Raw genomic sequence first — 18,278 nt, 5'->3', positions numbered from 1 at the left:
CATCTGTTAAATGCAAAGCTGTCTCTTGCGATCTGGCATGTGCTGGAAGGACAGAGAGAACAGACAGCACAGGTCAGCACAGGCTGTGGACACTTCAGGATCACTCAGGGAACCTGGGACGGGAAACAACCCCCCATTTGGACCTACCGAGCCCGAATGCACCGGAGTGGGGCACAGGAATGAGTGCTTTGTCAGTGTCCCCACTCCCACCCTCAGCAAGGGCACCTGGCTTGGACAGCTGGGTACCATGTCTGCTGGCCACAGAGGCAGGCGCTGACATCCGATTTTGCAGATGGAAAGATTGAGGCCTAGGTGAATGTTGCGTTCCCTGTTTCAGTTCAGAACGTCCATGGGGCAGAACTGTCTATACGACGGTGAAGATACAGCCTCTCTCCTAAGTACGGCTTGATTTTTTTTTTTTTTAAGTAGTCGAGGCCACAAATGGCACTTTTTGTTGTTCAGGAGGAAAGTATAAGGCGAGTACAAAGGTCTGTAATCTTAGCATTGTTGCCTATTAGGGAGTATGCTATGGTGGGATGGAGGACAGAAGGCATAGGGGAAGGAGGAGGGAGAAAATGGATTTATTTTGTAGCTCATGGTCAGTCAGGGCCACTCCCATCATGACCCCCCTCCTCCCCTCAGTCCATGCTACAAATGCAACATCCCCAAGGTCAGACTCTGGGGAAAGATCAGAGAAGTTGCCAACTGAGTCAACATGCTGGGAAATTCTCAGAGTCTAAAGACAGGGGACCATGACTGCTGGGAGCTCTGTGTCCCCAGGACACACTGAGCACGCCGGGTCACACACCAGGGGAATCCTACATGGGGCTTGATCCCCGAGTGCCCAGATGCAGCGAGTCAGTTACGGAGGTATTAACCCGCTGCCTGAGAAGATGTGGGCACACAGTACTGGTCTGCACCCCCTGGCTGAGCGCCGCCAGTATAAACCCCATGGCTGCTGTGTTGTCTCCCACCAGGCTGCCCCACACCCCGCTCCCTGCCCCCTTCTCCTTCCATAGCTTGGAAGCAGCCTACACAGAGGTCCTGCCAACCAATCACAACCAGAACAACCTATGATGTCATTAGTAGCCAATCAGAGCTCCTTGTGAGTGTATGCCGAATTCTGTCCCTCTTAGCTGAGGCCATGACATTCCAAAGCAACAGCCTCCTCTTGTAGACACAGGGAGACTGAGGCCCGGAGATGAACTGAGGCTCACAAGGGTGAGGCCAGCACTTCTGACCTTAGCCCAGTGTTTTTGCCATAGCCCCTGAGAACGCTACTAAAGCTGCGCTGGGCCGCAACGGGACACACACGAGGCAGAGCCTTCAACCTCCATGTTTTAGGCCTCAGCACAGTGCTTCCCTCCACCCCTCTGGGGAAGGACTCCCAGGGGCCCTGGCCAGGCTGTGCTGGCATGCTCTTATGAGCCCATCATGAAGAGGGACTGAGCCGAAGAAGGCGTTGGTGGAGGGAGCCGGGTAACTACTCTTACACCTGTCTCCGGGCAGTGCCAGCCTCTCAGGGTAGGCGGGGCCCAAGACAGTTCTACCAGCCCAACAGCCACACCTTTTGGGACATGGCCAGACCCAGCCGAGTCCCACCTGCAAACAGCAGGTAAACTTCGGTGGACAGGCTGAGTCTTTGAGGGCCTTGGGGGTGGATGACTGCCCTTGCATATGAGTGGGTGCTGTGTATGCCTGGCGGGGCACACATAGAACTTCCTGCATGTACAAAGGCCCTGAGTGGCAATGAGCTTGGCCTGTACCAAGTGGTAGCAGGAACAAAAGCATAACAATGAGAGGTGAGGGGAGGCCATGATGAAGCCATGGCTTCCGTGGCCTTTTTATAGAGGATTTCCTGTGAGAACACACTGAATCTTCTGAGGAGGCAACAGGCAACCAACTGCAGACAGCCCACACAACACAGCTTCAAGTAACGAGCATTGTGTGGAAAAAACCCAAGCAAAACCAGGCAACCCTGCTGATGGCAGTGGGGTTGGGGACACCCTTTCTGAGGAGGTGATCTGATACATGAGTGATCCTGGCTGTTACCTCTGACCACTGCCTGAGTTAGCCCATGGCAAGGTCCTGGGATCACCATTCTGCCAGCCTGGCCACTGTCCTGGGAAGGGGGAGCCAGTGGCAGACAAGGTGCCTTTCCTAAGCAAGTCCAGGCACTGAGGCGGCTCAGAGGACCCGAACTCAGTGCATGGGCACTGCGGCTGTTGCTGAGTTCGTCATTCTGCAGAACTAAGGGCACATCCACGTTGCAAGTCAAGGCACTGGACAACCTTAGAAGGCCCTCTCTTGATCTCACCTCGTGGCAGCCTCAGAGGGTCCTCTCCCGGCCTCACCTCTCTGGGCAGCCTTGGAGGGTCCTGGCCTCACCTCCCTGGGCAGCCTTGCAGGGCCCTCTCCTGGCCTCACCTCCCTGAGCAGCCTTGCAGGGCCCTCTCCTGGCCTCACCTCCCTGAGCAGCCTTGCAGGGCCCTCTTCTGGCCTCACTTACCCGGCAGCTGGAGCTGGGCGGGTCTTGGGGACCCAAGACAGGACAGCAGAGCCCCGAGCAGGCAGATTCTGAGACAGGGCTCTGACTGAGGCCTCAGGTGCCCTCCCAGCTTGCCCTGCCCTCAGTGTCCTTGTCTGTCCACTAGAACCTAAGCCGCCTGCCGCCAGTTGCCTGGCCATGACCGTCACCTACACGAACAAGGTGGCTAATGCCCGCCTTGGCTCCTTCACCCGTCTGCTGCTGTGCTGGCGGGGCAGCATCTACAAGCTGCTGTACGGCGAGTTCTCCATCTTCATCATCTGCTATTACACCATTCGCTTCATTTACAGGTACCAGGGCGGCAGAGAAGGCGCCCCGGGGATCCTAGAGGAAGAGGCTTGGGGCTTGGAGTTCCAGAGGGTCCTGCCAGCCAGCTAGCGGCCAACATACTAGGGAACCCTCAGAACAACCTGAGCTCCCGGCAGGCTATGGGGCAGCACAAGCCTAGCCAGAGCGTCTTGGACCCTATTTCCTCATTGCTTCCTTGACCTGGTCCCTCTGGGTAGGTCTGTTTTATAACATCCCACAGAGGTTTGTAAAAAAGATTTGTTTACTATTTTTATTAGAAAGAGTTACAGAGAAAAAGAGAGAGAGGGGGATGGGGAGGGAGAGAGAGAACTTCCACCTTATGGATCATTCCCAAATGGCCACAATGCCTGGAGCTGAGCTGATCTAAAGCCAGGAGTCAGAAGCTGCTGCTGGGTCCTCCACATGGGAACAGAGGCCCAAGGACCGGAGCCTTCTTCTGCAGCTTTCCCAGACAATAATCAGGGAGCTGGACCAGAAGTGGAGCAACCAGGACATGAACCAGCACCCACACAGGATGCCAGTAGCCTGCTATACCACTGCACGAGCTCTGCTAAACAAATATCTCAATACATTGTGGAACAGATATCATCCCATAATATGTGTCAGCATTTTAGACTGTAGAAGTGTAGCTGACTAGAGTCGATGGAAAGTGTCACAATGGCTCCATCCATCCATCCATGTGCTTAAGCTAATAATAACAGTATCGAAAGAGCATACTGGTCCTCTTTAGCTGTGAGACTTTAGGGTGTCTGCTGGCAGCAGAATCTAGCATGTCCCCGACCCCATACCTACATCACAGTGGTCCCTGTTTGTGCTGACACATCAATGTCACACAAAGGCCACAGCTCGGTGTGGACCATTCTCCAGTCTGGACAAACACATGGTGCTGCCGTCACAAGGTGGGGCCCTCTGGGGTCCCCATGCTCACCTCTCTCTCCAGCTCAGTGGGGCCAGAGCTGTGGTGCAGTGAATAATGCTCCTGCCCATGACGCTGGCATCCCATGTGGGTGCTGATTCCTGTCCCCGTTGCTCCACTCCCAATCTAGCTCCTTGCTAATGCATTTAGGAAATGGTGGAGGATGGCCCAAAGTGCTTGGGTGCCTGCACTCACTTGGGAGACCCAGCTGAAGTTCTACACTCTTAAGTTTTGGCCTGGCCCACCCCTGCTATTGCTGCCACTTGTGGAATGAGCCAGTTGATGGAAGATCTCTCTCTCTCTGTTTTTGTCTTTCTCTCTGGCATTCAAGACCATACACCTTGTACCTACCTGCTTTTTTTTTTAAAAAAAAAAAAAGATTTATTTATTTCTATTGGAAAGGCAGATCAGATTTAGAGAGAAAGAGAGCAAGCTCTTCCATCCTCCGGTTCACTCCCCAAATGGCCACAATGATCAGCCAGAGATGAGCTGATCTGAATCAGGAGCCAGGAGCTTTTTCTGGGTCTGTCATGTGGGTGTAGGGTCCCCAGGCTTTGGCCATCCTCCACTGCTTTCCCAGGCCACAAGCAAGGAGCTGGATGGGAAGTGGAGCAGCCGGGACACCAACAAGCACCTCTATGGTATTCTGGTGCTTGCAAGGTGAGGATTTATCCATTGAGCCATTGCACTGGATCCTCTACCTGTTTTTAAGTAGCAGCTCCTTGCCCTGTTCAACAGTCAGTGGTATGGGACCCCGAGTCTTTGTTCCCTCAGCTCAGCCGGGGTTCAAGATCAAGATTCTCGCTTAGTGCCTCCTCCAACCAAGTCTGTCTGGGTTTGGGTTCTTGGCCAAGCCAATGAAAGGGACAGGCTGAGGGGGCAGTACCTCCCCTGGCTGTCTCTTGCAAGTCTACCGTCTCCTCCCCAGGAGGGTCCTCAAGGAGAGCCATCAGACAATGTTTGAGAAGCTGAGCCTGTATTGCGAAGGCTACATCCAACTCATCCCCATCTCCTTCGTACTGGGTGAGCTACCCCTTCCAACTGGCCCAGGTCCATGATGTTGCCTGAGGCTCTCTATAAGACATGGGTGGTCAGGCACCAGAGATGCCAGTTAGACGTCAGGAGGGACTTAAGTTTGTGAGATCCCCCATACTTCCGGACGGGTCATGGGAGGGAAGCACGGGTGTCGTGGCCTCCCAGGAGCCGTCCCCTTGCAGGAAGGGAGGGGGCTGGCGGGTTTGTGGAGTGGATGAGAGGGGGTACCCCCCACCACCAGCAGAGATAACCTTCGAGGTCTATTGCCCCCATGTGAGGCTGTCCGAGCGCCTTGCAGGAGAGCTGAGCCTGCTCACTCGCAGCCACCAAGATGGAGAAAGCGAGATGCCGCAGGCTCCAGCTGCAGCCGGGGCCCTCGCCCCTCGCCTCCATGCTTCCTGCCAGGCTTCTACGTGACTTTGGTGGTGACCCGCTGGTGGAACCAGTATGAGAATTTGCCGTGGCCGGACCGTCTCATGAGCCTGGTGTCCAGCTACGTGGAGGGCAAGGACGAGCAAGGCCGGCTGCTGAGGCGCACGCTCATCCGCTACGCCAACCTGGGAGTCTTGCTCATCCTGCGCAGCGTCAGCCACGCTGTGTACAAGCGCTTTCCCACCTCCAAACACCTGCTGGATGCAGGTAGGCGGGACTGCAGGGTGGGGCCAGGCCAGCATGGGGACAGAGCAGGAGCTGAAGATGGGTGGGTTTCCCAGGCCTTTGGACTTGGGTGCGCCTAGGGTATGAGGTGGGACCAATATCTGGGGCCAGTTTTGGAGGGGTGGAGGTCGGAGGCCACAGAGGGCACAGAGAACTCAGGGGGATAAGGATGGCAACCCCCTTGGGCGGCTTCTCCCAGCACCTGCCCTCTTCCTTCCTTCCCGCAGGCTTTGTGACTCCCTCGGAATACAAGTATTTACAGACACTGACCTTACCACACAACATCTTCTGGGTGCCCTGGGTGTGGTTTTCCAACCTGGCGAAGGAGATCTGGCTAGAAGGTCGAATCCGGGACCCTGTTCTACTCCAGGGCCTGATAGACGTGAGCCTGAGACAGGAATGGGGCTGCTGTGGAGAGGGCAGGGCTGTGATCCAGGTGGAACAAGCCATCCTACCCAAGAGGCTGGAGCCCCCCGAGGGTCTTCCCACAGCCTGCCAAGGGGCTGTCGGATCTTTTCCAACAAGGTGGCCCTCCTCAAAGAACCCTCTTGCCCCTCCTTCTAAATGAGCCGGTGAGAGCCTGATTCCTGTTTGGTACCAGAGGAGGCTGAGGCACAGAGCAGGGGCAATGAGGTGCCCATGACCACACAGCCAGCATTGGGCCAGAAGCACTGTACCTGGGCTCTGGAGGTGGGGGTGGGCTGAGGTTGAGCCCAGGAGCACAAGTGGTGGTCAGAATCCCATGCCTCCCTCCTGCTCCCCAGGAGATGAGCTTCTTGCGGACTCAGTGTGGACACCTGTTTGCCTATGACTGGATCAGTGTCCCGCTGGTATACACCCAGGTGAGGACTAGGCTGGTGAGGCTGTTCCTTGGGCCAGCTGAGGACACAGCTTGTGAGGGGAAGGGCTTACCTGGAGGCTGAGCAAAAGGCTCATGATGGCAGCCGGGGCTGGACTTGGGTGGCAGTGCCAAGTTCAAAGATCCTAGGCCCAGGGATGGCCAGATGATTATCTGTGTCTTCCAGGGGGAAGCTGGGGAGTCACGCACATGACTTGCATGTGAAAGTCACAGCAAGGCCTTGGATTCCCTGCTGTGGACGCTTCCTGATCCCAGCCCTTTCCTGTCACCTCTTCCTCCCTCCCAGGTGGTGACCGTGGCCGTGTACAGCTTCTTCCTGGCTTGCCTGCTGGGCCGGCAGTTTCTGATTCCAGTCAAGGGCTATCCTGGCCACGAGCTGGACCTCTTTGTGCCTTTGTTCACGTTCCTACAGTTCTTCTTCTATGTTGGCTGGCTGAAGGTAAGCTCCCGGGCGCCTGGCAAGCTGGGATGAGGCTGGCTGGACCAGAAAGGAGGGAATCTCCGGTGAAACACAGTGTGGGAACCCCTCACAACCCCCTGTTCCACGTGCTGCCCATGTTGGCACTTCAGAGGAAACTGAGGCCCAAGCAGGAGGGATACTGTGCTTAAAGCCTATGTCTGAGTCCTAGGCTTGACCCAAGGCCTGGAAGCCAGCAGGCATTAGAGACAAGAAGGTGCAGTGACTCTAGCCCATGGTGCTCCTCAAATGTCTGTCTAGAACGAGGGGAATTCACAAACTGAAAGAGGCAGTGGCGGGCTCTGCTGGGAGGCAGTGTCACTCCCAAGCCCTTCTTTGTCCCATCCTCATCCGGTCGGGCTCTGGCCCTACACTGGTCACCTCTGCTGAGTGAAGTTGAAGTTCAGAGGTTAACTAGCCCCATCTAGTCCTATAAAGGGCACTTGGTACCACTGGGCTTTACTCAAGACACCTGCTTGCAGGGCTTTATCCCACCCCCTCACACTCCTTCCTTTCTTTCTTCTTCCACATTTTGGTAGTGTTGATACCGGACAGGCACACACACACACACACACACACACACACACACACACACACGTGCGCATGGACACTCATGCATGCTGTTGTTCCTTGTCATCTGCCACAAGATCTCATCACTTCCGTACTCTGAAGTGTCCCTGAGGCTTGCAGGATATTCCCAGGCCCTTAAGGCACCTTGTCACTCTGTGGAGCTTTTAAGATTTATGTTGTGTATTTAAATAGTGGAGAGAGACAGAGAGATGGAGAAAGAGATCTTCCTTCTGCTGGGTCACTCCCCAAAGGACTTCAACACCTGGGATTTGGCTAGGCCATAACCAGGAGCCCGGGACCCTTCGTGGGTCTCCCTCTTTGAATTTTGTCACTCCTTCAGCTGCATCAGCAGGAAACTGGATTGTAGGTGGGGCGCTGGGCCTCCAGCCTGGGGCTCTGTTATGCATGTCTGTGTCTCAGGCAGTACTTTTGCCTGCAGTGCCACAACACCGGCCCCTCGGGGTCCCTTAGAGATGCGTCCAGGACTCTGTGCCCGTGGGCCACCCCTTCATCCAGCAGGGCCCCCACATGTAGCTGCGAGGCATTAGAAAGCAATGAACAGACAAATGTAAAAAGACAGAATCCTACAATGCCAGATAAGTGAGAAAAGAGTGGTGACTCAGCTGAGTGACAGAGGGACAGCACTGGTTCAGGATGCTCAGAGGAGTCCAACATCTTGCAAACAAGGGGAACGTGTGTGGGTGTTCCCATGTGTGCGTGGCTGGAGCCCTATGTGGTGGCTTTAAAGACCATGGTCAGCAGGAAGAACATGGTGGGGCCGTGGAAATGTCAGGTGCCAGGGAATGGCAGGATGTTGAATTTCCCCTGAGGCTTCCCAGAGTGGCACCTGTCCCCCCAGGTGGCAGAGCAGCTCATCAACCCTTTTGGCGAGGATGATGATGACTTTGAGGTCAACTGGATTGTTGACAGGAACTTGCAGGTAAGAGCGGGAGGGAGGCAACTGCAGGCAACTAACTGCCTAGGTTGTATTGCATCTAGCCAAATGTTGCATTGCTGGGAGAAAAGCAGCTAATGGCTGGGTGCAGACATCCTGAACCTGGTTAATGCCAAATTTGTGTTTACTATACCAATGTACCAGCATAGTTGCCTACTTATTTTTAAATTCTCTCATTTATTTATTTATTTTTAAAATATGTAGAGGGCATACACTGGCATACCAACAGACAGGGTCTGTGGACTTGCGTGTGAATGCATGTTATCCTGGGTAGGCAGGGCCCCAGCCTACCATGGCACACTGCTGGAGGACCAGGCTTGGGAATCTGTACACACATGGGCGTGGGGGTTGTGGATTGCTCAGGGAAAGGGGTCTGGGAACGTGTGGGAGGGAGGACTGCTGAGAGAAAACAATGACTTCTGGGGGACTACCACTAACCAAGCTACCTCACTTTCAGGTAAATGAAGGGGCTAAGACTAGATGGTTTGGAGGAGGGAAACTGGAGTACCTTTGGGGGCCAAATCAATACACCTGCCCAAATGGGAGACCTAAGCTGGGCTTGTTGGTATCAACCACCACCTACCAGCACACATGAAACTCATGGTGGGGGGCCTGCCTGGCAGGGCTTGCCATGACACTAACCAGCACATGAGAGAACTGGGTCTTTGGAGCAGCTTTTGTGGGGGACTGTGGGCTCACCACTGTGAGACTGCCATACCATTTGGTTTGCTCAAGGGCTAGAAGTAGTGAAGAGTTGAGCTAGACATGACCATGGAACTCATCAACACTCATGGGTGCTGGGGTTGGGAGCAGGCAGAGCTGGTGCAGGCTGTAGCACCTGTAGGTGCACCCAAGAATGAGATGTAGAGTGGGTGAGAGCCACAACATTCATTGGCACACATAAAGGTTGACACTGGGGACCAGATTATGCTGGGTAAGGATGTAGTGCCGGCTGACACATGTGAGATCTGGGTCTGGGAGTGAGTCTGGTGGGGGAACTTGGGAATTCTCCTGGTGGGCTGTAACCCCCACTGGTAGGTACATGATTCAGGGCTGGGTGTGGGGGCAGGCTTAGCAGGGCTGCTTCATTTGTGAGTGTGTGGGTTGGCTTTGGAGGGGTGGACTGAGCAGGGCCAGGCTAAACCATAGCACACTGGCATGCCTGATGAACCAGGATGGAGAGAGGGCCATACTGGGCTGGGTTAGGTTATCACACCTACCAGTTTTCATAAAAGCCAGGGATGGGGACAGATTGGGTAGGGCTAGACTGAAGCACCCACCAATAGGGGGCAGGGTAGGCCAGGCCAGGCTGCAGAATCTAATGGTGATGAGTTATGCTGAGCTGGGTCAGAGCAACCACCAGCATGTCCAAGATCTATGGTTGGGAGTAAGCCTGGTCAGGGAGCTAAATGGACGCCCCAGCTGGGCTGTGGTTCTCACTGGTGAGTGCAAGAGCTGGAACGGGGGTGGTAAACTGGGTTGAACATGGTTGCAGCATCTCTCAGCATGGCTGTGGACTGGGTCTGGAGTGTGCCAGACTGGGATAGGTTCCAGCATCCACTGGTGCTTGTAGGAGCCAAAGTAGATGTAGCACAGGCTTAGCTAGGTCTCTGCACCTGCTGAACCATGCAAGAGCTGGGTCTGGGGGTGGGCCAGGTGTGGGCTGGACTGTAGTGCCCAATAGTAAGAGTTGGAATGGGTGTGGGCTGGTTGGGCAAGGCTACTGTACCTGCGAGGACGGAGGTGGGCCCAAATCATTGAGGCCAAAACCCACTGGAATACGTGAGATCTTGACTGAGAGTTGATTTGATTGAAGAGCTTCGGGAACTACTCTGTCAGGACATAGTCCCTGCAGGTGAGTACAAGAACCAAGACTGGGAGCAGCCCAGACCAAATCAGGTTACAGTACCCATTGGCATGCAAGTGGGTCATATCTTGGGGTGAGCCAGGCTGGGGCAGTTCATAGCACTCATTGGCATATGTGAGAACCAGAATGGGGTGCAGAACTGACCAGATTAGGCCATAGTACCATCCAGTTCACATTAGGGCCAGGACTGGGGGCCTGCTGGGCTGGGCTAGGTTAGGCTGCAGTACCTACAAGCATAGGTTGGAACTGGGAACAGACCAGGCCGGGCCAGGCTGCAACACCTGCCAATGAATGCCGAGGTGTCCCTGAGAACCTGCTGATGAATGCCGAGGTGTGTGGTGGGCAAGGCTAGGCTGGGCTACAGCATCCATTGGTTTGCATGTGAGGTGGAGTTCAGGACAGAAGTGACGGGGTGACTGCAACCCTTAGTGTGTATGTAGGCTGATATGGGTGAAAACCTGAGCTGGCTGTACACATGGAGTCAGGTCTGGGGTCATCTCTGGCAAGGTTTCTTTGGAGATTCCCCTAACTGGATCACTGGACTCAGAACTCCAACCACGGTGAAAATCATAGGATCTGTAGTCTGATCATGGAGTGTGTGTGTCAGAACTGGGTCTCCTTGGTTGCTGAGGCCTCTGTAGCAGATGGCATGCCCAGATGCTCATGGGGAAATGACAATTAGTTCACTGAGGCCTGTAGAGGACATCTAGTACTATGGAGCACAGAACAAATTGGATGGCACCCCTGGCCAAGCTTTGAGAGTATCTGAGTGAATGGAGACTCTGAGGTGTGGGCTATTTTAGTCAATGGACCTTAGAAGGATTTCCTCAATCTTGGGGCAATGAAATCAACAGCATCTCAGAACTATCAAAACCACTTAATACCCTGAGAACATGCTCCACGTTGGGGTCCCTGAGATGACCTTGGGCAGCCTTGGGCAGTACCTTCCTTGGTGCTGATGTGGTTGGGCTGCTGGGAGTGGCCCATCTCCCCTTCTGTCTCCACTTTTCCAGATACAGGAAGAGATTGGAGGCAGTTGTCTCATTCACTCGCCCCCATTCCTCAACCCTCCCCACCCCATCAGTGGCCCACACGGGCATGTATCTCTCAACTATGTGAACACCATCAAAAATACAATGAATTTATTATTTAAAAAGGGGAGGGGACAGGAGGGAGAGTCCAGCTGCCCCTCCTGGGCCCAAGGTGAGGGACCCTGTGTTTCCACGGCTGACCCCTCCCTTACAGCCCCAGGCTGTGTGCAGGCATCTGACTCTCCGCTTCACAAACACAGGGACTAGCTGAAGGGCAGAGGGAGGAGAAAGTGCTTTTCCTTTTTATTTTTTAAATATTTATTTATTTTTACTGCAAAGTTAGATGTTACAGAGGAGGAATGACAGGAAGATCTTCTGTCCGATGATTCACTCCCCAAGCAGCCGCAACGCTTGGAGCTGAGCCGATCCAGAGCCAAGAGCTCTGGAGCCTCTTTCAAGTCTCCACTCGGGTGCAGGGTCCCAAGGTTTTGAGCGGTCCTCGACTTATTTCCTAGGCCACAAACAGGGAGCTGGATGGGAAGTGGGGCCACCAGATTAGAACCAGCACCCATATGGGATTCCGGGCATGTTCAAGGTGAGGACCCCAGCCGCTAGGCTATCTCACCGGGCCCAGGGCTTTTTTAAAGAGGCAAGTTCACCAGCCTTCCCATGGTGACCTTCCTGGGGACGTTCCTTTTTGTCCCTGGTGACCAGGTGTCCCTGGTTTCTGTGGACAACATGCACCAGAACGTGCCTATGTTGGAGCGGGACATATACTGGAACGACCCGGAACCACAACCCCCCTACACAGTGGCTTCCTTCCACTCCCGGAGATCTTCCTTTATGGGCTCCACCTTCAACATCAGGTAGGTGATGTCAGGGCACTGGCTGAACTATCTCTTCCTCCCCATGCCTACACCAAATGCAGCATCCTGTACCAGAACTTAGGGTAACCCTAGTTAGCATTTATTGGGTGCCCCACAAGGGCTGGGCACTTTAGATGCTCTTTAGAATGAGATCACTACTTTTTCCTCCCAACAACCCTGATTTTTTACCCCCGGCTTTCTGCACATTGCACACAGAGACTAGCAGAGCTGGCAAGGGGTACATCTACAGCTGTGATCTGCTGCCACCTCACACTTTGAACCCTCATCTGTGCTGTTTAAGGACCCTGTAAATTGGAAGGGGTCTTCTCCCAGGCCCAGGGAGAAAAGGGACTTCCCTGAGTGCTCAGCATAGGTGGGATTCATGTCTCTGACTTGGACCAAGTTCTGGTTGGGGAGTGAAAGTGGGAGGGCCCAGGAGTCGGGGAGGGGCAGCAAGTCTGACCTGGGTGATGCCGGGCACCTCTCCTCCTCACCTGCCATGTGAACCGTGTCTTGTGAAGCAAAGGGTCGAAGGCCACCACAGTAGCCAGGCTTCCACTCACATGTGTCCATGTCCTGGACTCAGCCTGCAGGCCTCTAGGGCTGCAGTGGCAGAAGAGCCTTCCAGACAGTCCTCTGTACTGGGGTTGAGAGCCGACAGAGCTTGGCAGGCACATGCCAAGGCTCTTAAAGTCTTCTGCCACAGTTTTTTTTCCTTGCTCTTTGAAGAATCCAATGGTGTATCCAACTTTGAGATCGATAAAAGTCCTTAGTGTGAGGAAGTTTTGATGAAGGCTGGAGGCTTGCTGAGGTCAGAAGGTATCTGCATGTGAGCCACATGGGATCTGTACCCCAAAAGCTGAAGGTTGGGGCCGGGAAGCATGGATGTTAGATGAAAATGCCTGGAAGTGGAACTGCCAGGACCAGAACTGGCAGTTATACAGGATGCCAGTGCTGAAGGTGGAGGCTTAGCTAGCTGAGCCATTGTGCTGACCCCTGTGTCCCCTTTCTTTAGTCTGCAGAAAAGAGAGATGGAATTCCAGCCAATTCCAGAGGAAGAAAATGACAGTCTCCTGGAGCAGCAGCCCTATCCCTATGACTTCTGTCATCCGAGGAGGGTCCTAGATACCACCAAACCGCTGTGCCCCAGGAAGAAGTGCTCTCTCTGGGGCCAGCCCAAGAACACCGAGCAGAGTGCCAGGGACTGGGAGGGCAGCAACCCCTGGAAAACTCTGGCACCAGAGACCTTCAAGGTGGCGCCGCTGATCATGGGGACAGACCTCATAGCCCCTCAGACCCCTCCTGGCCACACTCATGGGTTCTGCCTCCCAGAACATTCAGAGTCCTCGGGGCCTTGTGGTGTCACAAGCATGGATGCCCAAACTTCTGGGACTAACAGCAGTTTAGAGTTGTCCCCTCAAACCAGTGGGGCCTTGATTGAGTACCCAGAAACAAGGAGGAAAACTGTCGAGTTTAACATGACTGACATGCAAAACGTCCCTGAAAGTCATCCCAGAGAACAGAATCTGGAACTTTCCGGGAGCAGGATACACTCCAGACTCAAAGATCAAAGGAATCCTTAACTTGGGAAACAGGTGTGTCCTCCACTCGAAGCAGTCATGGCCTCCATGGGGCGTGACCTTCTTCCCCATCCCCCTCCCCTCACTGAACCTACCATTGCTCCCAGTTTCTATGGTTCCATTACTGCAACAGCATTCTGCATCTATGCCCAGAACTGCTCGGGGCAGACGTCCTCCTGCCTACCCCAGCGGTGTGGGGGAACCTGGCATCACTAGGGAAGACTTCCCTGGGAGCCAAGTGAAGATTAAAGCGACACTGATACTGGAAGGGCTGGCAGGACAGGCCCAGATGGGCAGGGCTAAGGAAGCTCTGGGTTGTAACCAAGGACTTGACTAGCAGCACATAGTTACACAGGACTGGCATATATGCAATGCGTGCCAAGAATGCCAGGCACTGCTTAGTAACTGCCAGATGGCAAGGGTGAAGGCAACCAGGGCTCATGAGCTGCTTCCTGTTTCCTGGGCTTCACCAACATGCTTCTCAATTTTGTGTTTCAGATCCCCTGGACATTTTCATCCAAGCTACAGCTGTGTGGGAAGGAAGTTCAACTTCCTGTTTCTTTTTTTAACTATTTGAAAGGCAGAGTTACACAGGAGACCCAGATTGCCCATCTGCTGGCTCACTCACTAAATGGCTGCAGCTGGGCCAGTCCAAAGCCATGAGCTTCTCCCAGGTCTCCCGCATAGTTATAGGAACTCAAGGACTTGGGCCCTCCTCCGCTGTCTTCCCAGGCCATCAGAAGTTGGGCCAGAAGTAGAGCTGCTGGGACTCATTCCTGCACCCATATGGCATGCTGGTGTTGCAGGTGGTGGCTTAACCTAACTGTCCTAGCTTCATTTAATTCTTAAACATTTCAGTTTGTTATGACACACAGCTATTGGGATTAAAAAACTTGAAACTTTGCTCCAGCTTGCTTCTAGGGCTGGGTAGGACTGTGAACTGTAGCTGTAGTTGGGAAATTACATTCCAAATTCGATGAGATTTCAACCTTATCCCTTCCACTACAGAAATTCTAGTACCAATGGAGACCTTCTGCCTGCACTCTGTTAACTGTCTCCCATTGCCCGCAGAGAGGAAGCACACTCCTAAGGGAGACACTTCTCCAGCCTGGTCCTCAACTGCATGTCCACTGGCAGGACACTGGCCTGGCGACAGCCACTCAGCAGTCCGTGCTCAAAGACTATGTCCCCGACGGCTGGGTTATGAACAGCTTAAAGGGGAACAAAAGGTCGTAGTCCAGGACTACTTGTCTTCCAACGTCTTTTCTGCCAAGAAACTGGGAGACTCAATCTCTGGAAGCACATATCACAGAACGCCGAACTCCGGATCCCAGCTCCTCAGCCTACTTGCATTCCTGTGCTTGGTATCTTTCCCAAACTAGAGCTTAATAAACACACACACTCTGCTAGGTGTCTCGTTTGGATGTGAGCAATCCTGAACCGTGAAATGTCAAAGGCAGCAGCCTGGATAGGCTGCTGACCCACCCCATGACTGCCAAGACAATTGGGTACCAAATTTCTTTATTTGAAAGGATGGTACAAATTAAAGTACATAGGTGGATGTTTTGGTACTGTGTATAGAAAAGGTCAAGGTGGCCCCGATATGCATGCACTGCCTTGGTGCACAGCCAGGGAAGCTGCACCCTGGCTGCAGCATGGTCAGCTGCAGGTTTTAGCTCTGGTTATCACCGTGTCCCAGGGTGTGCTTGTCGAAGAGGTACTCTGCCATGCCAGCTGTGGGGGCTCCCATCCTGCGCAGGTTGGTTACGTGGTCGCCCAGTTCCTTGATGGCCTTCACCTGCTCATCCAGGTAATGAGTCTCGATGAAGTCGCACAACTAGAAGAGAGAGGGTGACAAGAAGTTAACTGATTAGCTTTCCCAATCCCTTGGGCAAGTGACTTTCTCCACGTGTTCCCAGTACTCACGTGGGGGTCATTCTTGTCAGTGGCCAGTTTGTGCAGTTCCAGTAGTGACTGATTGACACTTTGTTCCAGGTGCAATGCACACTCCATTGCATTCAGGCCATTCTCCCAGTCGTCACGGTCTGGTTTCTGAATGAGAGGAAGTTTGGTCAGTGCACCTGCCCAGGAAGCCACCCAACATCTAGGAACAGCCACATGCTGACAACAGCTTCCGGTTTCACGTCCTTGACCACTAGTGTTTATCCACCCGAGTTTAGGTGGGAGGGCTGAGAGGGCACAAAGGGCAATGACCAGATGTATTGCTGTTTTGTAACTAAGTGCATGACGCTGTCAACCAGTGAGTCCCAACACCCAAACCACCACAGGTTACCAAGCAGGACACCGCTCAGACACCGCTCAGACCGCCTGTTCACCTTGATGTCCTGAAGGAAGATCCGGCCCCCGCGCTGGTTCTGCAGCTTCATCAGTTTCTCCGCATGTTCCCTCTCCTCATGAGACTGGTGGAGGAAGTATTTGGCAAAGTTCTTCAAAGCCACATCATCACGGTCGAAGTAATAAGACTGAAAGCAGAACACGGAGACAAACCATCAGGGACTGCCCCAGGAAAGCAGCTACCAGCGTCAGGTGGTCAAGACGGCCTGGCCGGCTAGCCTTGGCCTCGCTCTGTCTTCTTTTCCTAAGTACCTGTGTGGTTTATTGAAAGAGTACAGAGTCTCTTCATTTTTACCCTTACAAAAGCATTTATTTGAAAGGGCAGAGTCTTCTATTTGTTGACTCACTCCCCAGGTGGCCGCAATGGCTGTGGCTGGGTCAGGTCAAAGCCAGGAGCCAGAAACTCCATCTGGATCTCGCACAGGGGCGGCAGGGGTCCAAGCACTTGGGTCATCCTCCAGAGACCCTGGATGAGGGTGCAGAACTGCACCTTCTGCACTATGCAGTCAGAGTGGCAGGGAGTGGACCGGAGGTAAACTCAACCCGACACCCAAATGGGATGCTTGGCGGCAGGCCAAGTTCCTGGGCCCCAAGCAGAACGTCTGAACGACCTCCATTTATGCAGGACAACTGGAGGGAGGCGGCTGGAGCATTTATCTGGCATGACTCTCTCCCACCCTCGCCCTCCCTGATCCACTGCGCTTCATCAGGGCGAGAGCAAGGAGCTCACCAGCCACCAAACCCGCAGCAGGGCGCTGAATTACAATGGACACCAGGTAAAGTGACAACCGTGGGCACTCAATGGGCAGAAATCGATTATCAGCAGAAAGGAAGCAAGCTCTTGCTGTGCTTGAATGTTCCTGAAATGGAACGGCAGTCACAGAAACCCAGTACTGCTTTGCAACCTGTCTCTTCTTGGACAATTTGCACATTGTCCAAGTATGAACTCCCACCCACACCATCCAAGGCCAGAATTTTGGGAAATCTGTCTTACTGGTTACCCAGTAACCCGTGGTGGACTTGAGCCAAGGCCTCAGGATCCATTAGCAGGGGGCCACATCAGGCAAAAGAGAAAGGACATAGAATTAAGTACCCTGGGGTGGAGGTGGTGGCGCTAGAGGCAGATGGCGCTAGGGTGGAGGTACAAGGGGAGATCTTTGGAGATAAGGTTCAAGGGCAAGTGGGACTTAAAGATAAGCAGAGGTGGAGACCGTTGCCGAGAGGGGTCTGGGCCCCCAAGAGATAAGCCACTGTATGCACCAGCCCCCAAGGCTGTTATCCGACACCATTTCCCAGAAGGCCCTGCTGTAACCAAGGGGCTCAGAGATGGACAAGGCAAGCGGACAAGCCTCTGGACCACGTGATTGAGGGCAGAAGCCCTGGATGGGGTGTGCAGGACTGCAAATTTCCCGACTATGCAAGCCACAAGTCTTACAAGACTGGCATTTAAGGATAGCAGGCCTTCTTTAAGTAGAAGTGTGCAGAGGGGCCCTTGTCCTTTAGGGGACTACTCGGACTTCTGCGCCAGCCACCGCCTGGGGAGAAACCGAGCAGCCTCCATTTTCCACAAAGACGCACGGACGCGGCGGGGGACAGGCCGCCCTCTGACCACGCCCCAGCCCAGCCCGCCCTCGGCTCCGGCCGCCCGCTCGCGCTCACCATGGACAGGTAGACATAGGAGGCGTACAGCTCCAGGTTGATCTGGCGGTTGATGGCGGCCTCCGAGTCCTGGTGGTAGTTCTGGCGCACCTGCGAGGGGCCCGCGGTCGTCATGGCGGATGGCTGAGAGGTTATGGCGGCTGCACGGAGCTGGAGCGGCGGCGAGGGCCCGGGGGCAGTCCGAGGGCGCTGTAAGAAGGTGGCGGAGGAGCGCTGGCTCTGAGTGGCCGGCTGGGGTGGGGGGTCGAGCGCCGGGTTCCGTTCAAGCACTGTTGAAGCAGGAAGCCGCGGCGACTCTCGCACAAGAGCGTCTGGCGCAGACAGGCTCCCGCAGCGCTCTTATAGCGGGCGCTGTCGTCAGGCCCGCCCCGGCCAATCAGCACCGCCTGCCGCCGAGTCCCGCCCCTTCCGGTGGGCACGCAGCTCGAGACCCCAAGGGGTGGGGTGGGGTGGGGGCGGGGGACGGGCGCGGGGAGGGGGACTGGCCTGGGGAGGTTGGGCTGTGCAGTGACCACGGCGGGGGTCTGGCGGGCCGGAGGGGACAGGGGACCCGAGGAGGCGTCCCGTGCCCTCAGGACAGGCTTAGTGAGGGAAAGAGGTGGCTGGAAGCCCGT

The 18,278-nt window shown here is 54.5% G+C and overlaps 2 protein-coding genes across 3 annotated transcripts; one reads left to right on the top strand and one right to left on the bottom strand.

The window, feature by feature from the left end:
• The first annotated feature begins 2,686 nt into the window (after positions 1–2,686).
• BEST1 (bestrophin 1) lies at positions 2,687–13,653 on the top strand. Its single transcript, XM_040981854.1, has 9 exons — positions 2,687–2,838; positions 4,702–4,796; positions 5,214–5,447; positions 5,693–5,847; positions 6,230–6,307; positions 6,611–6,763; positions 8,211–8,291; positions 11,919–12,070; positions 13,086–13,653. The coding sequence occupies exons 1-9, from the start codon at positions 2,687–2,689 to the stop codon at positions 13,651–13,653; spliced, it is 1,668 nt and encodes a 555-aa protein (XP_040837788.1).
• Positions 13,654–15,154: 1,501 nt separating this feature from the next.
• FTH1 (ferritin heavy chain 1) lies at positions 15,155–17,995 on the bottom strand. Of its 2 annotated transcripts, XM_040981977.1 has the most exons (5): positions 17,893–17,977; positions 17,665–17,804; positions 15,987–16,133; positions 15,577–15,702; positions 15,155–15,487 (listed from the first exon to the last, which is right to left on the bottom strand). In XM_040981977.1, exons 2-5 carry the CDS (start codon positions 17,776–17,778, stop codon positions 15,323–15,325), a joined length of 552 nt encoding a protein of 183 aa, XP_040837911.1. In that variant the 5' UTR covers positions 17,779–17,804; positions 17,893–17,977; the 3' UTR covers positions 15,155–15,322. The 2 variants fall into 2 exon arrangements, with proteins under 2 accessions (XP_040837911.1, XP_040837912.1); XM_040981978.1 differs by having other exon boundaries at positions 17,665–17,995.
• Between the last annotated feature and the right edge of the window lie 283 nt (positions 17,996–18,278).

Source organism: Ochotona curzoniae, unplaced genomic scaffold (assembly GCF_017591425.1).
Source record: "Ochotona curzoniae isolate NIBS_2020 unplaced genomic scaffold, NIBS_Ocur_1.0 contig_3527, whole genome shotgun sequence".
Lineage (NCBI taxonomy): Eukaryota > Metazoa > Chordata > Mammalia > Lagomorpha > Ochotonidae > Ochotona > Ochotona curzoniae.
This window is presented reverse-complemented; position numbering and strand designations above follow the sequence as displayed.